The sequence below is a fragment of the Symphalangus syndactylus genome, chromosome 4 (assembly GCF_028878055.3).
Source record: "Symphalangus syndactylus isolate Jambi chromosome 4, NHGRI_mSymSyn1-v2.1_pri, whole genome shotgun sequence".
NCBI lineage: Eukaryota > Metazoa > Chordata > Mammalia > Primates > Hylobatidae > Symphalangus > Symphalangus syndactylus.
In genome coordinates this window covers 134726004-134752784 of record NC_072426.2, presented here as the reverse complement: position 1 = coordinate 134752784, position 26781 = coordinate 134726004, and the positions used below count along the sequence as shown (strand labels likewise).

Genomic DNA, 26781 nt, shown 5'->3' with positions numbered 1-26781 from the left:
TGGCAGGATATGAAATTCTTGATTGAAATTTCTTTTCTTTAAGAACACTGAAAACAGGCCCCAGTCTCTTCTAGCTTATAAGGTTTCTGCTGTGTGGTCTGCTGCTAGCCTGATAAAGTTCTCTCTGTAGGTCTCCTGGCCTTTCTCTCTAGCTGCCTTTAAGAGTTTTTTCTTTTGCATTGACCTTGGTGAATCTCATGGCTATGTGCGTTGAAAATAGTCATCTTGTGTAGTATCTGTTTAGGATTCTCTGTATTCCTTAGGTTTGCATGTTGACCTCTCTAGTGAGATTAGGGAAATTTTCATGAACTATATCCTCAAATATAAGTTATTTATTCTTTCTCCTATTCTCTCAAGAATGCTGATGTGTCATGGATATGGCCTTTTCACATAATCCCATATTTCTCAGAGGTTTTGTTCATCTTTGTTAATTCTTTTTTATTTTTATCTGACCAAGTTGATTTGACAAACTGGTCTTCACGGTCTGAGATTCTTTCCTCAACTTCTGCTGCTAATACTTCTGATTGTATTATACAATTCTTGTAGTGAATTTTTTAGCTCAAGAAGCTCAGTTTGGGTACTTCTTAGAAGAGAAATTTTCTCTTTTAACTCTTGAGTTATTTTACTGTATTGATTGGCTACCTTGGACAGAGTTTTAACTTTCTCCTTGATCTCAATGAGCATTCTTGCCATCTGTATTCTGAATTCCATATATGTCATTTTAGGCAATTCAGAATAGGTCAGAATTATTGCTAGGGAGCTAGTGAGCTCATTTGGAGATAAGGGGATACTATGACTGTGAATTGCCAGCATTCTTGAGCTTATTGTTTCTCATTTGGGGGGCTGGTATTTCTTTAATTGTGGTTTAAATTGAGTATCATCTTTTGACATCATTTCTGAAAGTTTTCAGAGGACTAAAGGTCTGTATTGGGTCTTCATTGATTGTAGAATTCTTGTTCTTCGTTTTGCAGGAGGGGGAATTAGTAAAGTGATTTTTGGTGTTGAAGTTTAGGCTGTGATCCAATAAGTGCTGATTGAGAGCAATGGGCAGTAGATAGGTTCTTACTCAGTCACATGGTTCCTTTGTATGTCTTTGCATTTGAAGTTGTGTTCTGTGGTGTGAGGAGAAGAGAGGTGACCTTCTCACCAGGTCTGTTCATGGGCCTTGGGAAAGCTACCTCCAATGCCAAACTGTTACCAAACAACCCTGTGGAGGGAGGGACAGTTAGGTCCCACACCGGCCCACAAACCTGTGTGACTCAGTCCTCTCAGTTTTCTGAGAGTGTGCGCTCTTCTTTCATTCAAGTGTCAAGCAGAGCTCTGAGTGAGGCCCTTCTGAGCCACAGGCCACAGCTCTGTGGCACTAGGACCTCCTCATGGTTACCCCCCCTGGTTGCTTGGGACTGGGTTCTTCGTGTGTTGTGAAATCTGAAGGTTTCCCAAGCTGATGGAACACATTCAGGTGGAGCAAAGCACTCAGGCTGGGCAGTGGAGGCTGCACTATATGCATGTTCCTATGAGGCAGCCAGGACCCAGGGAGGGCTGGAGGGTAGTTGGGCCTGTGGGTTAGATGTGTCCCAGTCCCATGGGGAAGCAGGCCCTACTTTCTCCCTGGAGGTTAGCTGGGGCCAGAGCCTCTCCGAGATAGATGGTCAGCCCTGGCAGTTGACCACTTATGGACAGGCTCTGCTAGAGCTGACCTACGCCAAAATGTTCCTGGCTCTATGCCTGCTTCAACTGTCTCCCCATCTAATCTCCAGGGAGATCCCCTTGCCAGCTCATAGGTCTGTGGGGGTGTGGGTTCCCTGCAGCTAGGATTCCAGAGGTCCACAGTGAGAGTAGGCAATCCTCCATTTCCTTCACTCACCCCTTTTCCAGGCAGTGTTGGGGAGGGGAACTAGCCATAGTGTTCAGGCATCTCATGCTAGGTTTCTAGCTTCCTACCTCTTCAGGATCGGCAATTGCATCTCTTCCCCATCTTCATTCAGTGTTCTCTCTTTAAAGATCTGTTCAAATTATGTTGATGTAGTTGAAATCTCTCTTTTTGTGGGAGCAGCACTTCCTGTATGCATCTACTTGGCCATCTTGCTAAATAATATAGTGTATCTGCTAGACCATCATGTGGCCTCCTTCTTCAAGGAGATTCTTTCTGGAGGGCATTGTTGCTAAGCCTGAAATCCGAAATCAAAAATTTTAAAGTGTACAATTCGTAACAATAATACATTCACAGTATTAGACAACCATCATCTCTGTCTAGTTTCAAAATGCTTTGCTTACCTCCAAAGGAGAACCTGCATCAGATTAGCAATTACTTCCCATTCCCCTTTGCCCCAATTCCAGGAATTTACTACAAAAAAGACAGTACTGGAGGTGAAAGGAGAAACAAAAATGGCATTAGACGTATAAAAAACAATGAATATAAACGAATTGAACACTGTAATAGGCAGTTATGTACTTGTTCTGGAACCTTAAAAAACGCAGGTATGCACAAAATGGATTAAAATTAAACACACTATCCACCCTATTCTACGTATAGGAGACTGACATTAGATGTAAAGACATAAATAGGTTGAGAAGGAAAAGACGGAAAAAGATATTCCATGCAAATAGTAACCACAAAAGAGATGGTATGGCTGTGCTAATACCAGACAAAACACATTTTAAGTCAAAACTGTTAAAGGGTACTAAAATATGTGAAGCAAATATTGACAGCATTGAAAGGTGAAATAGACAGTTCAGCAGGAATAGAGACTTCAATACTCTTGTTTTTGATAATAGATCAAAACTCCAGACTGTTTTTTAATAAAGAAATAGGAGACTTGAATGACACTATAAACTAACCAGACCTAACAGACAAATTTAGAAAATTTCATCCCCAAAACAGCAGAATATACATTTTTCTCAAGAAAATATGGAACATTCTCCAGGATAGAACACTTATTACACTATAGTGCAAGTCTCGATAAATTTTAACAGATTGTAATTACACAAAGTATCTTCTTCATAAACAATGGAATGAAAATAGAAATCACTAACAGAAGGAAAGCTGGACGATTCACAAATAAGTAGAAATTAATACACTCAGTAAAAAATGAGTCAAAGAAAAAATCAAAAGGAAGTTTGAAAGTACTTTGAGGCAAATGAAAGCAAAACACAACATAATAAAACTAAAACACAGTAACATTGACTTCATTTTTTACCCATGTAATTAGATTTACATGTGTTTTTAAATATTCTTATTGCTTTACATGAATTATATAAGTTTGGGAGTTTCTGTTTTTATAGGATTTTGTCCAAATTCTATCTAGTGTCTTTTCACTTCAGTCTTCAGGACAGCTTTAAGAATTTCTTATCTGGTAAGTCTAGTAATGTGAATTCTCTCAGATTTTTAAAATCTGAGAATGTCTTGATTTCACCTTAATTTTTGAAGGTTGGTTTTGTGAGATATGGAATTCTTGGTTGACAGATCTTTTCTTTCAGCACTTTGAAACTATCATCCCATTGATCTCTGGCCTTTGATGATAAATGTGTTGTTAATCTTATTTAGGATCCTTTGTTCATGATGAGTCACTTCTTTTGTGGTGCTTTGGTGATTCTTTGTCTTTAACAGTTTGGTTATAAAATGTTATCATGTGGCTCTCTTTGCATTTATTCTTCTTGGAATGTTTAAAGTTCTTAGATGAATAGATTCATGTACGTTAGTAAATTTGGAAAGTGTTGGCCATTATTTCTTCAAATACATTTTCTGTGATCTCTCCTCTCTTTTTGGAAAACTGCGTAACTGGTATTTTAGTACACTTGTTAGTGTTTCATAGGTCTTTTAGGATCCATTTATTTTTCTTCTTCCTGGTCTTCAGAGTAATTTCATTTACCTCTGCAAATTTGCTGATTATTTCTTCTGCCTGCTCATATCTGCTACTGAAACCTTTCAGTAAATATTTCATTCCAATTATAATTTTCACCTCCAGAATTTTTGTTTTACTCATTTTTATATTTATAATTCTTTGTTAATTTTTATTTGTTTATATATCATTCTCCTAGTTTCCTTTAGCTTTTTGTTGTTGTTGTTGTTGTTCTTTGATCCGTATTTTTCTTTAGCTCTATGAGCAATATTTTCTCTTTTTTTTTTGAGACAAAGTTTCACTCTTGTTGTCCAGGCCGGAGTGCAGTGGCATGATCTCGGCTCATTGCAACTTCTGCCTCCCAGGTTCAAGCAATTCTCCTGCCACAGCCTCCCAAGTAGTTGGGATTACAGGTGCTCGCCACCACACCTAGCTAATTTTTTTGTATTTTTAGTAGAGACAGGGTTTCCCCATGTCGGTCAGGTTGGTCTTGAACTCCTGACCACAGGTGATCTACCCACCTTGGCCTCCTAAAGTTCTGGGATTACAGGCATGAGCCACTGCCCCCAGCTATGAGCAAATTTTTAAAAAGCTGAGTCAGTTTTTGTCTTGTAATTCCAATGTTTGTTCTTCCTCAGAAAGTTTTTGTTAATTTCTTTTTTTTCCTGGGTGTGGTCCAGACTTTCCTAGTTTTTTTTTTATATATTGCATAACTTTTTGTTTTAAACTCAACATATTTAATATATAATGTAGAAACACTAGAAATAATTTTCCCCTTCTTAAAGTTTATTGTTATTTTCTGTGAGTTATCATTGTTGTTTGGGTTTTTTTTGTTTTTTAGTCACTTTTCTCAAACACTTTTGTAAATTTTTTTTTATTGTTACATACTGTCACTTAAATCTTAGTTTCTTTAGCTTTTGACCAGCTTGTGGTTTAACAAAGATTTTCTAAATGCCTGAAAGCCAACAAATAAATAAAACAAAAAAGTCATCTGCTCTGCTGGCCAACACAGGATTGGCCCTATGTTGAGGCATTCTTTCAACTGTTAGTGGAAAACTTAGAACACTTCCTTAGCCTTTACTTCCTGTTTACATGAGTCTACAGGATATTGGGAGATAAAAGCTTAGGATCTTCTAGGTCTCATTGAACATGTGTCCTGCCTCGTTTATCTGGGATCCCCACTATACATTAAGAATTCTCAAAGCTTTCATTTTTCAAAATAATCCTCTCCTGAGAATTTTTTGTCAGGGCTTCCAATGTGTCTACTGATTGGCCCACTTGTAATCAATTGACCAAGGCTTCAATCGCTTTTTCATTTGCCTCTTGATATTTTTTCAGTAACACCCTCTGCTTAGCTGTTTATCCTCATTAAGAGAGTTCTATTTTGATGAGCAAAACAGAGGCAAGTACCTTGCATTATTACTTCAGGGAACTTCAAGACTAGTAAAAATGCACAAACACAATCACTTGGGAACAAGTTCCACTCTGCGAACTCTGAAATCAGGTAACCATGCTGGGAATGTGGGCTTCTATTTTCAAGACTGCTAGCACTCAGGAAACGGGATGAGGCAAGGCTAGGCTAAATTGAAATGGCACAGAGTTCACTTTACGTGCTTAATTAGCCTTTTTCTTGACTCAGTATAGGCTTCTTTGCTGTCAACCTTTGACTATTTTCCCAGATTCCAACAAAATTGACTCTGGCAGTCTTTGTTCCATTTGTGTGCAGAGATAGACCCTTGACGTTCACTACCGGATTGTTTTTGCTGGTGTCATTTAGTGAAATCTGTAGATTTTTTAAAAATGGAATGAGTAGTGATGTGCTTTTGCTTTAACCATATTTTTGGCATATGATTTTTCCAATAACTAGACCATTGAAAAATTCTTTGGCTCCTATATAGGTTATACATATCCCTCTTGCTGGAGAAGACATATGTGCAATTTTCTATTACAAGACCTGAATTATTTTTCTTATAAGAGAACAAAAGGTAGAATAAATTCTATTCTCAAACACAGATCAACAATAGAATAAAAGCAGAAAAAATTCTGGTGAACACTGTAGGAAGGAAATGCAAGAAACTAGCCTCCTTTGGATATATTTCCATAGTGATAAAGTAGGTCATATCTACTAGATTAATTGGTAGTTCTTTAAATTTTTAAAAGTCTTTTCAGACTTTTTAATTTTTTAAAATGTTCCTCTTGTTTTTTCATTAGAAAACAAACACACACAAAGAAAACAGCATTAGTCTTGTGAAGGCAGCAAGAAATTCTAGTGCCTAAGAAGTTTGTAAATCAGGAAATCCTGTAGGAAGAATTAAGAAAAATGGTAGTGATTTTTATGGTGTTCAAGTATTTAAAGCTTTGAGTCAATATTTTGACTGTTAGTAACCATATTAATAGTTCTGGGGGCCGGGCGCAGTGGCTCACGCCTGTAATCCCAGCACTTTGGGAGGCCGAGGCAGGCGAATCACGAGGTCAGAAGATTGAGACCATCCTGGCTAACACGGTGAAACCCCGTCTCTACTAAAAATACAAAAAAAAAAAAAATTAGCCGGGCGTGGTGGCAGGTGCCTGTAGTCCCAGCTACTCAGGAGGCTGAGGCAGGAGAATGGCGTGAACCCGGGAGGCAGAGGTTGCGGTGAGCTGAGATCGCACCACTGCACTACAGCCTGGGCAACAGAGCAAAACTCCGTTTCAAAAAAAAATAAATAGTTCTGGGAAGTAACTAATTACTATTTTGATGTTATCAGAAAAACAAGTGGGGTTCAAAGAAGAGCTAAATCACTTGCCTATGATTGCATAGTAGATGGCATAGGTGGGATTTTAATCTACATCTTCAAGGCTCTATAAAAGGTGGTGCAATTGCTAGAAAAGTGATAGCAGATCAGACCAAGTCCAAGGACCTAACAGTGCACGGGGAGTGTGTAGTGTATGTATAGCCAACACAAGGAAGAACACTAGATTGAGAATATAAGCAAAGAGAACCTGAGTAATTTCCTTACAGAAACAAACCTTACTGCATCCCATCACTCAAAGCAAAAGGAGTTACATAATCTATAGATGCTACAAATATATTCTGAAAAAAAAACAATGGGGCATTGTTTCAAAAATGCACTGCTCAGCTCCTAATATTTTGAGTATTATCCAGTAGAGCTCAGCTATGTAGATCATTCAAGGGAGGAATTAGTCTAAAGTGATGAATAATTTATATTATTATTAATTCAGATTATTAGTAATAATTAACATTCATTTTTATTTGAAATAACTCTAAAAATGTTTTACACATAATTTATTAAATGATTGCTTTATGTTGCAAATGATGCATCTGAAGTGTGTGCGTTTGTGTTTCATTTTCTTTTCTGCCAGGCTTCCATCAAAAGTGTTAGCTAGATCCCTCTAGCTAGATCCTTCTGGTAACAGTTCCTTTGTGCTTTTCATCTACATTTAATTGACTGATGGTCATATAGAGATATGAAAAGCACTTTACAAATCCTTTGGCTAAATGAAAAGATCAAATCTAATAATTATAAGAAATTTAAAATCAATTAGCAAAATAAGAAAAATCTTTCATTATTGTTTAATTAGCATTAATTACATATTTTAAACATGTAACAGCAATATAATTTCCATCCAAGTGAACTGCAACCAATTTTCAGTTTGCTATTATAAACAGTCTAGGTATAGGCCGGGCGCTATGGCTCATGCCTGTAATCCCAGCACTTTGGGAGGCCGAGGTGGGCGGATCACGAGGTCAGGAGATGGAGACCATCCTGGCTAACACGGTGAAACCCCGTCTCTACTAAAAAATACAAAAAAAATTAGCCGGGCGTGTTGGCAGTCGCCTGTAGTCCCAGCTACTACGGAGGCTGAAACAGGAGAATAGCGTGAACCCGGGAGGCGGAGCTTGCAGTGAGCCGAGATCGGGCCACTGCAGTCCATCCTGGGTGATAGAGCAAGACTCCCTCTCAAATAAATAAATAAAAAATAAACAACTAGGTATATGTGCTTTTCCATTTGTAGAAATGTTATGATTTAAAACACTGAGATTCTTAAAACTAATTTATTCTCTGAGTATTCTTGGATTTAGCATAATCACCATTATACACACAAAAACCAAACCAATGAAATTACAGTATTGAGGTAGACTTACAATATAAGTATCATCAACATACTTTGGCTTTTCTATTTCTACTTTCTTCCTCATAAAATTTCTCAACATGTTTCTGTATAGCATCACTGTGTTAATTTAAAAAGTAGTCATCAGAGAAAGGCTACTAAATTTAGTAAGATTAAGTTTTCAAGAAGAATCAAAGTAGCTATAAAATTCAACTACTTCAACCCGGTTTGTCCTCACCTTTGTATTTTGTATGCTTACTTCAATCTCTAAAATAACTATACCTTTTCATAACTTTGCAATAAAACCACATTCAATGTTAAATTCTAAAGTTCAGTCACTAAATTGCACATGATAAAATTCAACATGGAAATCATCAAATATTGTTGAAAATGAGAGTCAAGACAATTATCAAAGGTGTCGTTCTGAGTACAGAAGTTGTGAAAAATAATTAGTTAATGCTGGGTTGGAATTCAAAACAGATTTTCAAAGACAGGACAGTTTAGGGAAGTATAAAAAATTATCTCTGGTTAACATAATAACATAATGTCCTAAGAGGAGAAATAATTTATTCCAATTTTACCATAGAATTATTTTCTCATGTATACTTCTATTTACTAAAATAATAGCTGCAAGCATTTTATCCTGGCAAACATTTAGTGTCATTGTACTACAAAAATTTTTTTATGATATTATACAATAGATTATAACACTGTCAATGGTTCTGTATGTAATATTTAGTAACTATGCCCTTTCTTATACTATTTACTTATAGTTCTATCATTACCTCATTGATTCATTTATACTATAAGGAATCTTTTTATTTACAAATATTTTTATTAAGTTTTATATCTAAACATATCCTGGTGTTTTTTAAATGATTCATCATGTCTATCTTGGTCCTGTACTTCCTTGAAGATGGGTCTTCATATGGATGAATCTTTTTACTGAAGCATCAAGTACAGTCTGTACATATATCTGGATTCTTAGAAATGTATATTTAAGATTAAAATGATGATAAGCAATTCTTATGAGAACTATCTGAAATTTTATCTAGAACTCATATATATTTTTATATTTCTATCTACTCATCTGTTTATGTACCTATCTATATATTTTTTCTCAGTACAAAAGTAATTTATATCCACTGAACAAAGACTGCAAATGTAAACTAAACAAGACAAAATGCAGTTGACCTGAATAATATAGGTTTGAACTCCATGGGTTCACTGATTTTTTTCATAAATATATTGACGTTTATTTTGGAGATTTGGACAATTTGAAAATATTCTGAGAACAACCGTGTAGTCTAGAAGTATGAAGAAATGAAATAAAAGTTGTGTATATTATGAAGCATATATTTAGATACTAGTCTATTTTATTATTTACTATTATTAAATATAAACAAATCTATTATAAGAGGTTAACATTTATCCAAACTTATTCACACAATCGCTTACATACTGTACATAGTGCCATTCACAGTCCAGAGAAATGTATACAAACCAATATTAAATTATAACTGCATTAAATTAACTGTAGTACATACTGTACTACTTAATAGCTACCTCCTATTGCTCTTGTAGTGAGCTAAAGTGTTGCAGGTATCCTCATAAAACGCAATTATCTCCACTCCACGTGAGCAGTTCGTCTCTCCAGTAAATTTTGTATCACCGTAGAAAGTGATCACTCACGGTGCTCAAGTATTTTTGACCATGTTCGATGCAATGCCATAAACTTTGAATAACATTATTAGACACAAACAAAGTACCACTAAGTGATGTGGAAATGCTCCCAAGGATCAGAATTAAGTCATGATATTAAAAGAAAAAGTTGGTTTGCTTGATATGTACCGTAGATGGAGGTCTACAGATGTGGTTGCCTGCCATGTTAGACAGAGTATTCATCTTGTAAACAGATGATGCAAACTCATGGCAATGAAAAATATAGTACAGTACTGTAAGTGTATTTTTTCTTCATTATGATTTTCTAAATAACATTTTCTTTCCTCTAGCTTACTTTATTGTAAGAATAAATTATACAGTTTATATAACATACAAAATATGTGTTAATTGTTTGTGTTACGGTAAGGCTTCAGGTCAGCAGTAGGCTCTTAGTAATTACATTTCTGGGGAGTGAAAAGTTATGAGCAGGTTTTTGACCATTCATGACATCAGTGCCACTATCCCCTATGTTGTTCAGGGGTCTGCTGTAAAACATAACAAAACAAGTTTAATGCAGTTTTCCATAACCACAGTTAACCTCTGAGCATGTATCTCTTCAGTCCATTCACAGACTTTGCTTATTTTATTTTTAACGGCTTAATTATACCATTCATACAATATTGTGCTATGTTTATATAATTTATTGAATCTTAAATTAGTGTTTTATAAACATTTTTTAACATGTGTATTCTATTGCACCAAGTGGCTATATCATTTGTCATTTACATAAATATTCATTTATGTCTGGGCTTTTAAATTGCTTAAAATGTTTCCTACAACATAACAATGTTAAAATGTATTCATGCATAAAGCTTTATTCATATTTATTGTTATTTCCTCAGAATAGTTGACCAGAAGTGAGTTAGTATCACAAGGGGCAGACATATGTGGAAGACTCTTCATGCTAATTACTAATTATTTTGTACATGCAAGTTACACTGCCATTAGGAATATAAGAAAGTGCCAATTCCATTGAGCAGTCTTTAAAATTATGTACTTCTAATTTGTGAAATTAAAATGAGACTAACTGATACAATTTCATTTAGTTAAAACATAATGAAGTTGAAAAGTTGAGGATTTTCTTTATATATTTTGATGCATAGAAGCAATATCCAAACAATGCAGAAGTATATATGGTAATAAGTAAAGTCTCCTTTTATAAGGGCTCGTAGCTGTTTCTCTTTAGGACGATGCAGCAGGTTGTTGAGTAATCTCTCAGATTATTTACTGAAGCAATTACATAAAAGAGCATTAAAATATGCAGTATTTTTTATATCTGGAATATATTCCACTTAAAATGAATAATTTTGGAGATATCTCTGTGTCAGTACTAATACACTATCATTTTTACAACTGCAGCGTGGAATTTCATTTGGTGGAAGGTTCATAGTTTAAGCATTTCTCCATTGTTTTACATTTGAATATTTCTACATTTTCTTGTTGCAACCAGTGCTGCCATAAATATCCTTGTGCGTGCTACTTTGTGGCCATTTATGAGCATTTATTAAGGGGAAATACTGAGGGACATTATTGCTTTATTAAAGCAGAGTCACAACTTAACTTTTATGAAAGAATGCCAAATCGTTATCCAGAAAACCTAAAACAATTACGTTTCTACCAGTACTATATGAGAGATTATATTTGTTGACATCCTTAGCAGTCTCAGATCTTAACACACTTTATTGTTGTTGCCAATTAAATGGTGAAATACAGATATCTTTTGAGGAATTTAATTTACATTCATCTGATTATTTAGAAGCTTGTGAATCTTCTGATGTTTATAGGTCATTAATTCCTCCCTTATATGAGTAATAGCCATTTGTTGCATTTCCTTTTCAGTTTCTTGTTTTGACTATTAATAATTCATTTTATAGTCAGAATATTGATCTTTTCTGTCATATTTTCTCTCATTTGTTAGATTACCTTAACCATTGTTTATTTTTAATATAGTCACCTTTGTCAAGCTTTATGCTTTTAACTTATATGACTTTCATCTTGCTTTAAAAAGTCTCTTCTTCAATATGTATGTTGTTTCTAATAGCATTATAATACTATTAATACCAATCGTCAAATACTGTATATAATTTTATTCTTCACTTCAATTTTTTCATCTATATAGATATCATTTTATGTTAAAAAATATATATACATGTGTTTTAATATTAAATTGCCTCAATACTCTAGATTATACAGTGTTTAGCTCAACCCACTATAATATATAGCCTATATTTCCCTACTGATATAAAATGCTACCTTTATTCTATTATTAATTTTATACATATGGTATGTTTGCTTCTAAAATCTTTATTCTATTCCACCAATATTTTCTGTCTTGTTAAAACACCACTACAGTGTTTAAATTTATAACAATGGAGTGTAGTATGTATGTGCATGTATGTGCATGTATGTAGAGGTTTTTATGTGCATGTATATATACATGTACAAGGACTATATAAAATCAGGAAATTTATATTGTATTTAGGAAAATATCATCGAATAGTTTTCTTTGTGTTTTTGACCTAGAACAAAATTTGTTGAATGGGTAAGATATTCACATTGTTAAAGGCATACAACAGAAGTTACGTATTTTGAAAAATCTCCCTTTTATCCCCTGCCTTTCACCTGCACAGTTTCTACACTTGTAAAGTGCTACTCCCATCCTCAAGATAAGTAACTGATCTTTTGATTTGGGGTAGAAGAGAGTAAAGAGAGTTGAATTAATTCATTATACTCCCTAGTTCCCAGAATACCACAATTATTTATATGGACAAGATCCTTCTTTTATTAGTTTATCAATTGTCTTTATTTCTATTCCACACTTTAATTTTCCTTCTCCAAACTGTGTAGTCAACAACTCTCATGTTTAAAGTATCCTTTGCTTTGTGTTTTTCTTATCAAATAGGTATAGCTTTTTGGCTTGTTTGTGTTTGCTGTGTTTTTTTTTTTACAGTTTTAATTTATATAAATGATAATATGGCCTATATCCCATATTGCATCTTACTTCTTTTCTTTTTTTTTTTTTTTTTTTTAAGACAGAGTCTTGTTCTGTCACCCAGGCTGGAGTGCAGTGGTGTGATCTCAGCTCACTGCAACCTCTGCCTCCCAGGTTCAAGCCATTCTCCTGCCTCTGCTTCCTGAGTAGCTGGGATTACAGGCACATGCCACCACGTCCAGCTAATTTTTTTTTTTTTTTTTTTTTTTGTATTTTTAGTAGAGATGGAGTTTCACCATGTTGGCTAGGCTGGTCTTGAACTCCTGACCTCAGGTCATCTGAGTTCCTCGGCTTCCCAAAGTGCTGGGATTGCAGGCATGAGCCACTGCACCCAGCTGTGTCTTACTTATTTTCTTTCAATCCTACATTTTAAAGAAATATTCTTGTTGCTCTGTTTATATTTAGTCTACTGCTTTATAATCATCCACAGAAATCTATAGTGTGGCCTGCCATATTTTACTTAATCAATCGTGTGCGTTCATGTAACTTTGGTCACTTTTGGATTGGTTGATGGCTGAGCTCAGCTAGGATATCTGGGGTGGGTGGGCTTCTCTCTCAGTGTTTTTTTTTTTTTATGATCAATGATCCTATACAACATTCTTCAGAAAGTGACTGCAGTACTCTAAGAGGGAAAGCCCTAACTAGTCAAGTCTCTGCTTCCTCCTGTTTGCTGATGTCCCGTGGGCATAAACAAGTCACATGGCCAAGTCTAGGGTCAGTGTGGGAGAGGACTACCCAAGGGCATTGATACTGGCAGGTAGGATTAATTGGAGGCCATTATTACAACAATCTAGTATTTAAGGTATTAGTTCAACTGTTTGTCTCTCTCTTGAGGTAGCTTTGTATTTGTCCTGATTTTATGAATAGTCCATTACTTTCCACTTGCAGCCCATATACATGTAGTATATTTCTGAACAGTCTATTTATTTCATTGGTCTTTCTCTTTCTTAATAAATAAATTCTTCACTGATTTCCTTCTAGCACCTGTATAATACATATAAATATACAGGAGAAAAAATCTCCCACAGTTTTTTTTCTCAAAACCTATCGGCTGTCTTTTATGGTAGGGTTTCCATAAAATTTACAGTCAGTTTACCAAGTTAAACAGCATTAGCATTTTAATTTTAGATTTTAGAATCAGCCAATCTAATTATAAAATGTTAATATTTTGAAAGAGTATATTAAATTTATAGATTGAGTTTTAGCATATTTTAAAGGAATGTGATAGATTTCTATTTATTTCAGTCATTTTTAATTGCAATAGAAAGAAAAATTTATTTCTGCTTCTGTGTGTTCATAGATATTTTACCTTTTTAGTTGCTAATATTAATCAGTCATTTTTCCAATTCTCTCTCTTGATTAGTTTTTGTTAGTATGTATAAAATATATTAATTTTATATTATTTTGTGCCCCTTGACATTTCAAATTATTTAGTTTAACAGTAGGTTTACAGTTAATTTTCTAGTGTTACCTATATTCTATTATATCTTCTTTGCCCCTATGTTTGCAATTTCTAATCTGCTAAATATCTTCATCTTTTATTGTTATATTGGTTAGTATTGTATTTTTAGTTCTGAAATATAATTTCGATGATAGGCCTTGACCTGGAGAATTTGTTCACTGTCAGGTTTTTAGAATACCTGCTTCTAGAATCTGTTTGCTATTTAAATCCCTTCAGGATTCATCTCTTGTCTTTGATTTAAAATTTGGTATCTACAAAAAGGCTATTTCTTCTTAAATCAATAATAGTTAAATAAATGCAACCATTAATTGAATAGCTCAAGGAAAACATAGGAGTCAAAGGCTAAAATGCTTCCAAATGTTTATTTAGAGACAATTTGAAGACCCTAAAAGCAAAACACAACTTTGACTTTATTTTCCCTAATTTGCACATACCCCAAAACAGGCAAACCAAAATATAAACTTTTTTAAAAATAGCAAATCCAGCTAAATTTCTAAACATATATTACAATCTATTTTATGTATATTACACGGTCTGGTAAGCAATAATTACTCATGCAGTTTTAATGTGTCTGGAGAAATTGTAAAGGGTAATTGGAAAATAATAATACATTAACTAGTATTGATCATGTGTGTAACCTTTACTACATGGTTATTAAAATTACGTGTATTGGCCAGGTGTGGTGGCTCACGCATGTAATCCCTGCACTTTGGGAGGCTGAGGCATGCAAATCACCAGGCCAGGGGATACAGACCATCCTGGCTAACATGGTGAAACCCCATCTCTATTAAAAATGCAAAAAATTAGCTGGGCACGGTGGCACGCGTCTGTGATCTCAGCTACTTGGGAGGCTGAGGCAGGAGAATCACTTGAACCCAGAAGGTGGAGGTTGCAGTGAGCAGAGATTGCGCCACTGCACTCCAGCCTGGGCGACAGAGTGAGACTCTGTCTCAAAAAAAAAAAAAAAGGGTACTTTACCTATAATTAAATGTTAAGAAGTATTTTCTAAAATTTTACCAGAAGTAAGAAAATGTTACCTAAATATTCATTTCAGGTAAAAACAAAAGTTAGAACAATTTATGTTCCCCACTTGCAAAGTTGATACAATTTTTCTTTATCAGCTGTCAAATGAACCCTATTAGAAATTAAATATACATGTCACGTCCTCACTCCATGTAGCTCTATACATTCACTAGACTTGAGTTTTTCACATTCTTTGGCTAAGGAACTCTGGGACTGCTGTTTTGCATTTCCATCCCCAGGTACACTTGCCACTCCTCTGCACCTTGCCCTCCATCCCAAAACTCTCGCTAATATGGTTTCTTGTTGGTTTGGAAAATGAGAGGCCTGACTGGAGATTGCAAGGAATGGGACCAGAGTACTAGCCCCCACCATCGGCTCCTTGTCTGCTCATTTATAGGAGAGCAGTGGTTTCCTCAGATCAGAATTCACAGCTCCTCAGGAAGCACACATTTGCAAATAGCTCCTTTCTTCCGGGACCAGCAGTGGTAACAGCTTCATTGTTACTCTCCTCATATTACTGCATTATCCCTTGTGGTCAGTTGACACTTCTCTGAAAATAGTCACTTTATTGTGCCCCTCTTGATCTATTCCAATTAGAATTTGCCCTTTCCTTCTGGCATCTAGACCAATATAAACTCTCTCTTCAAATGAAAGCCTAACATAACAAAAATGTAATTTACTAGCTGAAGCCCGGATGTAGCTACATCCATCCCTTCTCCCATCTTTGAAGAGGTTCCGGAAACACCCTTCGAAAGTCAGGGCATAGGAATATAAGCACCCTTCTGCCTGACTGTAGTTTACCTTAAGGATAAAGACCATTTATTTTCTCTCCATTTCCTTCATAGTGTTTTTCACAGTGTACATACATAGTAGATTGTGAATAACTATTGAATTTGGTCATATGGTATTTAGAATCCAACTCATGCAAAACCTGTTTCTTCATAAAATTTTTTTTCAGTTACTATTTCTCTCTTGCATGTATAAAATGAACACGTTGGTAATATTTTTTGATTAATTAAGATTTTAAAACTGCTTTTCCTTTTCTTTTTTTGAGACAGATTCTCACTCTTTTGCCCAGGCTGGAGTGCAGTGGCTTGATCTTCACTCACTGCAACCTCTGCCTCCTGGGTTCAAGTAATTCTCCCACTGCAGCCTCCCAAGTAGCTGGGACTACAGGTGCACACCACCATACCTGGCTAATTTTTGTATTTTTAGTAGAGACAGGTTTTTGCCATGTTGGCCAGGCTGGTTTTGAATGCCTGGCCTCAAGTGATCCATCCACCTCAGCATCCCAATGTGCTGGGATTACAGGTGTGAGCCACTGCGCCCGGCCTTGCTTTTCCCTTTGTTTCATCTTACTTTTCTATTTCTACCTCTGTACTTCATCAACATTTTCTTGCTCTTCTAATTGCTTACTCTGTTTCTTTTATGCCACCTCTGACCCATTTATCAACTCCTGCATAAAACGCACATTAATCTAAAAAATGAGTGACTTTAGGGAAGCTACTCTTTTCAGATCTTCAGGTTATTTTTTCAATCCCAAATTAGGAAGAACAACCAATTTTATAAAATGCCACCTTAAGACATAGTTGTCAGTTTTGTGTCCTAAGCTCTTAATCTCCTGAAAAAGAGTTAGAGGGCTTTAATATTTGAAATACAATCTACAATATATATGATGTACATAGATTTTAGCTGGGTACAGTGGTTTATTTCTATAATCTCAGCACACTGGGAGGCCAAGGTGGGAGGATCCTTTGAATCCAGGAGTTCAAGGCTAGCCTTGGCAACACAGCAAGACCCACCTCTACAAAAAATATGAAAACTAGCAAGGCATGTGGTATATACCTGTAGTCCCAGCTACTCAGGAGTCTGAGGCAGGGATTCCCTTGAGCCCAGGAGTCAGAGGCTGCAGTTACCTAAGATCAGGCCACTGAACTCCAGCCTGGGCAACAGAGTGAAACCCTGTCTCAAAAAAAATAAATTAAAATTTAAAAATCTGATTTTGCCATATGTCCCAATCACTCACTAGAAGTAATAGACCTTTATACTGCAATACTAATCCTGTTAAGCAATTGGACACTTTGAATGTACTAAAATTAAATTATGGATTTAGGTTTTGATTTTGCCTAGAACAATTAGACTCCCTGCATATCAGAATAAATAGAATACTGAAAGAAAATAAGGACTTCTATGTTCAGAAGCACATTCTAGTTTTTTAAGGAAAAAAGTCTAAAAGTGAAATTTAGGGAAGAAGTAATATAGCTAAAATGTTTAATTTAGAATTTCTATAATGTACTTATTCAGGTGGGAGAACAGCCTGTGGTTTATTTTATCTTTTAACCTATGCTTTGGAAACAGAAAACTTCAAAGTGCTATCATTTCTGAAACACATCTAAGCATTAGGACCATTCAGAAACTGTCCTTGCTCTTGTAATAAATCTTTACTAAATGTGGCAATTCTAGTTCTCTCTGCTTCCCCTCTCACAAACATGAATGTGACCACCCTTTATAAACAGGTATGTTTTACTGAACTATTTATGTGATGATGTTCAGATAAAAACTGAATCCTCTGGTACTTGAGTAGGAAGGGCATTCAATCTTTTCTTACAAGGGTTGGTGTGGGATAATAGAAAAAACTAAATATAAATTCCCTTATGTTCATTTATTCATAAATGAATGATAGCTCATGTCAGATTTATGGTTTATGTCCATGAAAATACTGTGTCAGCTATAACATAATGGAAGATGTCATTGAAACAGCATATTTTGAGTGGGTTTACTTATTAATTATGTGTAGGGGAAGAAATATGATTGTAGCATCTTATATGTTCAGCATTTCTTACCTTTCAGTTAGAAAACATGACATGTATAATCCAATTAGAAAAGCTAGATATTAATAATATGACCCACACTTATTTATAAAACACTAACCACTTAATCATGTGTTTTGGATTTAAGTCTTCACAAGTAAAATTCCCATAATACAAATTCCTATGGCTGTTCAAATTCTGTGGTTCTGGAATTTTTTTTCGAAGAGTATGACTTTAATAATTGGGACATCGGAACAGCTTTCAAAATGCTTTTGTTTTAGATGTGAATTGCAGCACAGTTGGTTTTTATAACAGGATAGAGTGTTTGGGTAACCCATTCCTCAAACACACCCAATCACTCCTCACTACTTTTCATTTGCAACAATTAATGCACGTGCGAAGCCTTGTTTTGAAATCTGAGGCGGTGTAGATGATGGGGTTTGAGGAAGAAGATCATGTAGGAATGGGGAGGAAGCATTTGGTCCTTTCCCAGCTATTTGTATGGAGATTGAGCCTCAGTGGTTAAACATTGAAAGTCGGTAGTAAGAAGAACTGTTGAGATGAGAAGTTCTAAGGACTCTGGAGACAGCCAGTGCTATGTTAAGCCAGGAGATAGAATAATTGTTATTCTGCAAATCTTACAGTGTTCTTTACTTACGAGCTTTAATGTATCTGGGACCATATGGGGACATTGCTCTTGGTGGTGACCATGACAAATTTACACAGGGAGTTGCTTGCAATCATGAGATTTCTTCAGTAGCATCTCAGGCGACTAATTTGAAAAGAGAATAGGAGCATTGTAACATGGCAAGTGCTCAGGTGACAATGCCTGGAACCTTGTTTTATGAGACTGTGTGACCAGGGATTGAGTAAAGGACATGGGAAATCATCCATTACTCAATTGCAAGAATTGCTGCCTGGCTTTGGGGGATATGGAGACCTTCAAGCACTGACTCTATCAGGCTTTGTGGTTTTCAACCATGCATCCCTAAATACTGTTCTCTTCCTTCCTCGGCCAAATAACTTCTCTTACAAGTCTCCTGAATTGCTGTGACATAAACGCTGACTGCAGCCTCTCCACGTCCTTTGATATCCAGGTCCTAAAGTAAGCCACAAAATTTTCTGTGACTTTTAGCAAAAATTCTTGGGTAAGCCGAGGATCTATTTTAAATCCCATCATCTGTGCAGAGCTCAGGTTCACCTAGTATGCCATAGCCTACTGCTCCATGTTCTCAGTAAGTACTGAAGCAGTGCCTCTAGTGAAGGTGGAGGTAGAGTGAGCTAGGCTGTCTTTATTTTTAACAATGTGAGATATTTGGTGATAAACCAATATGTGGACTGGACATAGACACTGTTGGTACAAGTGAGAGCAAGAATAAAAACATGTATTTTTATTGTCAATGTGATCTCTCTAATACACATTAATGGAAAATTATAGACACACTTGGGTAACACTATTTATTTTTAACATTGTGAGAATATTACCTGCACAGAAAAATTGATAATAAGTTTGTGTTGTTTTTCTCATCCTTGGGTTATAATAATCTGTTATCCCACAGAAAATGTTTTATGTGATTAATAATTGGAAAATAATGCTACTCACGGTGTAAAGGACTGGCAATTTCTATTTATTGAGAATCTACTGCATGCCTGGTAGTATACATACATTTACTGTCATCCTCAGAGCAAGGTAGTACTTTTATCCTCTTCCTGCTGATGAAGGAATTGGAACTCGTGGAAGTCAAGGACTTTACATAAGGTCACATTTACGTAAGGTCTATTATTTTGAAAATCTGGATCATGAAAATAAGTTAGCTTGGAATGAAAGCCCTAACTTTATCCAAAACAAGTCTCTTCAAATGTATCATTTCAGGATCTTAGCTTAAATCATGAAAGCAGTAATTAAAGTTGAGCCTTTTTATGAACTTTATAATAAACTACATTGATTAGACATTCAGAAAGAGAAAATGATTTGGAAAAAGAAATAACTATAACTCTTTTCACGAAATTTGACAATCCATACCATGCTATGCTGAGGGCCCACGCTTTTCTATTGGCATTAATTTCCTAAAAAAAGCAGTAATTTTGAGAGTCAATTTTAATTCTTATTTCTCAGTCTGCAACTTTCTGTACACATTCTGACAAATACTAGACAAACTATGTTAGGCCTAATACTGTGCAGGATTTTATTATACTAAGCAGGCACGAAAGTTGAGAGCCTCGTAAATATTAATCAGAGACTAATGAACAGTGGGAGACTTCTGAATATCAATCTGTACTGGGGAAATTTTGAATTAGAGACACCACTTCCTAATCAATAAATCAGTGGTGAAAAATTGCAGGCATTCTCATGCATCTGCTTATGTAGCTACATCTCCAGCCCTAAAGGAGCATACGGTGCAGATGCCAAAATAGATGTAATTTTATCACCCCACAAAGATCTTCTGCATTTTTAACTGGACCATCTTTTTTTAAATTTTTAATTACTTCCAAAAGTAGCTAGATTGTATCACAGAAAACTTGAGTACATTCGGTAGTATCAAAGTTAAAATTGTTCAGGAGTAAAGAGAGCTCGTCTCATTCTTCCTCATTAGCATTTGAAAATCTAGCCCAAAGGGACTAGAAGACTCAAGGTTAAGAGGAGAGCTGAAATGCCAAAGCTTGATTGGCTTATTGCTTTTATTCAGTGAGCCTAGTACTGCTTTTCCTCTGAGCTCATGTACAATTTATAACAGAAAGATATTTTTCAACATAATTCATAATTTTGCAAATAATACCAATATATTTACACACCTATACATCCTTAATGGTTGTCCATTAGTAGAAAAAATTATATGTTTATAGTAAATGGAGTTAATTATTTTTTCAGACAAATCTGAGATTACATAGTGATACTTATGATGTTTATGATTTTTTGATGCAGAGACACAGAAATATGGGACTCAGTTGACAGTTTGAAGCTTTTTTATTCCTTATGATTCAGATAGGATTTTAAAACTACACTATGTTTATACACAAGGCATTAATATTTTAATGAAAATATTTATAAGTAATTATCAACAGTATGAATGTTTCTTCATACCATCATAATCAAGACTGAAATTTATCCTGAATGGGTATGGTATGAGCTGGGTTTACTGAAAGGACACAAACACATTTATTAAGGACACAGAAAAGATAAACAGCAAATAAGCTACAAGTGGTGGGCATCATTCAGAAATACACTGAAAATATTATTTTCAAATATATTGCTTTATGCCATTTCAAATACATGGAACAAGAAATAGTTACAAAATTAGGTAATAGTATAGCAGAATGCTATAATCAAGCTTTATTCACTAGCCCTGTTTCACTTTTTTATCACTCAAAATGTCTAGACTCATTGGAGACAGGGAGAGTTATGTTGATCTGCAATATATTCCCAGTGTCTTGCATTTAGTAGTTGTTGAACAAATATTTAAGAAAGCTTTATAAAGGAGTAGCTATACATTGCGAATTTTCATTCATATAGAAGAATTTGTACTCTCTCCAATGACAGCAAATAGTCTCATAAATTTTAAATATAGCTAAAATTATAATATGGTTTGTCAACTATATTTAATGTAAGAAGAATGGAAGCAATTACAATTTTATGTCTATTTTCATAAAACATCTGTGTGTAGGCACCCCCTTTCTTCTGCAATTGCAAAACAGGACTGATTTTGAGAATATTTTATTTTTCTATGATATTTAATATGTAAGTTTATTTATATTTTTGAGCTTGCTAAATGCTTACATTTAAAATTTTAAAGAGATATTACTCTGATTGCACCATATTTTGTACTATGTGTGGAAATGGTCATTTTTTTTACATAAATAAAACTACGTGTGATAATTATTTGTGATAATTAGCATAAAGATAATTACACAGGTGATGATAACATAATTGGCTCTCTTTAGAGTTTTTGTTTTGCTTTATCTTAATACTCATAATAAAGTAATTTCATTGTATTATGAACACAGTGAATGGAAAAATATTTCTCTTATTTTTATTATGAGCTTTTAGAACTATTAGAAGGTGACAATCAATATTGTTAATGCAAACATAAATAAAAGTCCTTTACAATTCTATTGGCCAATAACTACTTTGGATATAATTTTGTTTAATAGTTTCTATCTCATTGTATCTTTCTTAACTTATTTTTGCTAGAAAGTTGCTTGTGTTCTAGGTGAGTTTAAAAATATATTTATACTCGCCACAGGTATCTCTGATAATTCTCAAGCAATATTTAGCAAATATGCTTCGAAAAGCTCTGAACTAATTTAAGGTCAACAAAACAAACAAAAATTGTTTAATTGGCTTTAATATAAAAATAAAGTTCTTCATTATTCAGTATAGGATAACAAATAAAATGCAGGCGTATCATTAAAAATAGCAATATAAACATCAAAGGTTGAAAAATGTTATACTTAAATTTATCTAAATAATGATGAATGTCAGATTTATTTAATGTCCAAAAAACAATATAAGAAGTAAATGAAATGAGTGAAACCGATATATATTCAAGCCTTTTACCGTTGCTGGGTTTGACAATAGTTAACCAAGCTTATTTAATATCACATGGTCTAGAAACTTACAGAATAATGTATACTTCTTCTTTCCACTATGTTAAAAGCAAAATTTGTTGCTGCAATTAACTAGATGTATGCTTTTAATTATTTTTGTTTCTACAGCATGAGTTATGATGATTTGGATGTAATGAAAGAATGACCTAGAGAAAGAAGGAGAGTGGCACAATCTACAGATTATTTCTAGACAATTGTAACACAAATTGCTGCCTCTCCTGACAATTAGAGCCTGGGCTTGTGATGGACCTTTCCACCTGTATCTAGTTTTTTTTCTTATGGCTAAAAACTCCATTGATTCCTGTTAAACTCTGATTTTCATTTTTTTCAGGTTTGGATTTATTCTTCATAAAGATGAAGCTGCACTACAAAAAATTGATCTTGAAACCATGTCATACATCAAGACAATTAACTTGAAGGACTATAAATGTGTTCCTCAGTCATTGGCATATACACACTTGGGAGGCTACTACTTCATTGGCTGCAAACCTGACAGCACCGGAGCAGTTTCCCCACAGGTCATGGTGGACGGTGTAACTGACTCAGCCATTGGGTTCAATAGTGATGTGACGGGCACTCCATATGTCTCTCCAGATGGCCACTACCTTGTCAGCATTAATGATGTGAAAGGTCTTGTAAGGGTTCAGTACATTACCATCAGAGGAGAAATACAGGAGGCTTTTGATATTCACACAAATCTGCACATATCTGATCTGGCATTTCAACCATCCTTTACTGAAGCCCACCAATATAACATCTACGGTAGTTCAAGCACACAAACTGATGTGCTCTTTGTGGAGCTCTCTTCTGGGAAGGTCAAGATGATAAAGAGTCTCAAGGAACCACTCAAGGCAGAAGAATGGCCTTGGAACCGGAAAAACAGGCAAATCCAGGACAGTGGCTTGTTTGGTCAATACCTGATGACACCTTCCAAGGACTCTCTCTTCATCCTAGATGGACGACTCAATAAATTAAACTGTGAGATCACTGAAGTTGAGAAAGGAAATACAGTCATTTGGGTTGGAGATGCCTAAAAACCCTATGATACAATTACTGAATGAAGCGTTTTACAATACATTGCACTTAATCCATTGTTTAAATTTACAACTTAACTTTTCAAGTTTATATCCTAGTCAAACAAAATTTACTTGGTTGGCCCAAATAAAATAAATTGTTTTTGACTAAGACATACACAACTAATTATATTGGTTAATTAGAAATACTCAGCACAATATTTAATGAGAAATCACATCAGTCACAAGAATCATATGTGTAAATTATGCTTTAAACAATAAAGTAGGATTTAAATCATTTAAAAAACCAAAACTGCAGGGAATTTCAGATGACATAAAGCATTATTTCATTTTGAGGGTAGTTTATTTTTTTCTCTGTCATTTTGGTATGATTAAACAAGAAATAAAAGATGTTGTGGAATCTTAAAATTCTTAATTCAAAATATTCGGTCCTGTCCACTGTTTATAATATTTTGTGCCTTGAAGGGAATGTCACAGGAGGAAAAGGAAGACTAAAACCTGCATACTAAATGCCCTCATAACTATAAATCTCTTGTTAAAAAACATCTCTTGAACCAAATCCTGCCTTCAGTCTTTTGTTTAACCCTCAATGAACTATCAGTTGAAGGCATAAGTTGGCCTTAGGTTGTATACAGGTGTCAAACTCTACTTGACATTTACTGTATAATCTGCAGCATGCTATAGAAAGTGGGGAGGAAGGGAGGAAAAATAATTACAGTCAAAATATTTGCAATCTACTCATTTTGCTTTCAATCACTAGAGTGCATTATATTTTTAATGCAAGTTTGTCTGGGATGTCAACTGCCTACAGATGTTTATTACTAGCAGAATAGATTATTTATTAATAGATTGTTTCTTTTCATATAGTCCAATGTCTCATCTTCAGGAACTTTTGGTTCTAAAAAAGAAACATTACTTTTGTCTGCTAGAGTAAACCATATATAGGGAAATTAACACCTAGGAAAAGAAAACTGGCAAGAGAATTGATGCGGTATTAGTGGCTTAGAAGAATTAGTAATATAAGTTGGGAATAAAGGGGTAGCCTGACAGTGGTAAGTAAAAATGTAGTTCTCCATTGTTTTTGCTATTTAAATATAACGTATCAAAAACCTTTATTCTAAAAAATTTCCCCAAATGATTTCTTTTGTTCATCTCCTTGTAATCCTACAAGCACCTTCTCACTATGTGCTGTAGTTTGAAACCTAACTAATCCTCCTACTTGAGACACTGTAGAGAAGTAAAAATTGTTGCTTCTGTTTTGTTTTAAGAGGAAACGAGAAGGCCAGCAGAAGTAGATTAAAATTAGAGAGCTGGTTTATTAAAATAAGCAGATAATTATCCAGGCTTAAAGTAATAGCTTACATGTTTTGAAAATCTTTGTACTTATTTTTGTTTTTATTGTTGCAAAAAAATGTTAATGGGCTGTTGAAATGACCTCCATTTACTTAAGGTAATCCAATAAGGTCTTTTTTAAATATACAAATTTTACTCAAGTTTAAATTGTGTAAAACTGCTTAGAAACCTGAAATTTTATAGTGTGTAATATGTGTATATAGCATCCTGAGCTGTGTGATACAGTAGATTTCTTCTTAGCAGAAACATTATGCGAGGTAGATTTAATAAGCAACAAAAATCAGCTTATGTTTCTACTTATTGAATCTGCTTTACTTTTTAGCAATTTTCTTCCTTGTGAACATGAACCATATAAAGTGTCTGTGACTTAATGATTTCATGTAAGTCTGTCGCATACATCCTTCTTTTGTAGCTTACACCATGTGGATGCTCTGTCTGTAGACGTTGCTTGATAAAAGGAGAATAAACCTCTTACATTTTAACCCTTGAGAGTTCAGTCAATGATTTACTATGCATACCGTTTTTAAAAACTTTCTCCCAATGCTTCATATATAGTGTGGTGCTCTGCATTATTCTGAAAGTGATGAGATCAGGTGAAGGTAAAGTAAACTGAGATCAATCAAGGAAAGAGAAGTTAGTTTGTCTTTTAATATAAAATCTAAATTGGATATCCTTTGATTATTCAATGTTTACAGCAAGGCATATATTCTTTACATGATGTCTATTTCTATAGAATCCCTTCTTTTCTTGTGTATTCAATGAAAATATACGACTGGAATATCAAAATTATACTCAAAAGAGTAGGCTGTTCTTTCCATGACCTTATAGCCTTAATCATACAACTATTGAGTCACTTTTTAAAAACATTCGGATTGTTAAAATACTGATATTTGTGAGCTTTAAAAAATCAGATGAATATTTATGTTACAATTATATCTGAAGTAGATATTTCTTCAAAGACAGGGTAAAAGGTTGAGTAAGAAATAGCATACAGGGAATCAGTATGATCTTATGCACACCGTGATTGAAGTGTACTGTAAATACTCATATTAGCAATAATGTGTGTGTAAAAAGTGAAAGTGAAGAAAAACTAGGGTAAAATGATGAGTAAACTGCTTTAAAAAGAAGCTATAACCCCAAAGAGTAGATTTTTTTTGTTCGTTTGTTTTTGTTTTTTCTTTTTTTTTGAGACAGAGTCTCGCTCTGTTGACAGGCTGGAGTGCAGTGGCGCAATCTCGGCTCACTGCAACCTCCACCTCCCGGGTTCAAGTGATTCTCCTGCCCCAGCCTCCCGAGTAGCTAGGATTATAGGCGCTTGCCACCATGCCTAATTTTTGAATTTTTCGTAGAGACAGGGTTTCACCATGTTGGCCAGGATAGTCTCGGTCTCTTGACCTCGTGATCCAACAGCCTCGGCCTCCCAAAGTGCTGGGATTGCAGGCATGAGCCACTGCACCTGGCCCCAAAGAGTAGATTGTTAACAGACAAAAAAAAAAAAAAAAAATGAAATTATGGCAATGACAGGCATGGAATGAGTAAAGGTATGAAAGCAAGTATGGAAATACCATATGGGGAGGTCACTGAGCAAAACTGAAAGAAAGAAGTAAATGATTTAATTTAAAATTGTTGATATAGGTAAGACAAGAAAGTAGGTCATAAACAGTTTTTAAGGGAGAGAGGTAAAAATTGAAACTAGTTTAAAAACTTGGAATTAATTTAGGCAATAGAGACCTAACTATAATCTTTCACTGCTTCTGTAGATACTGAATAACAAACTTCCAAAAAGAGAAATGATAGTGAAAACAGTATTTTTAAAATTTATGAT

At 34.7% G+C, this 26781-nt stretch overlaps 1 protein-coding gene across 4 annotated transcripts in view; it reads left to right on the top strand.

The window, feature by feature from the left end:
• Nucleotides 1-25438, top strand: part of FSTL5 (follistatin like 5) — a 783576-nt gene extending 758138 nt beyond the window's left edge. For all 4 annotated transcript variants that reach the window (XM_055276294.2, XM_055276292.2, XM_055276293.2 and 1 more), the window contains one exon: nt 22901-25438. In XM_055276294.2, the coding sequence (XP_055132269.1) occupies nt 22901-23603 (703 nt within the window). In that variant the 3' untranslated portion in view covers nt 23604-25438. The remainder of the gene's footprint in view (nt 1-22900) is intronic.
• Nucleotides 25439-26781: the final 1343 nt, after the last annotated feature.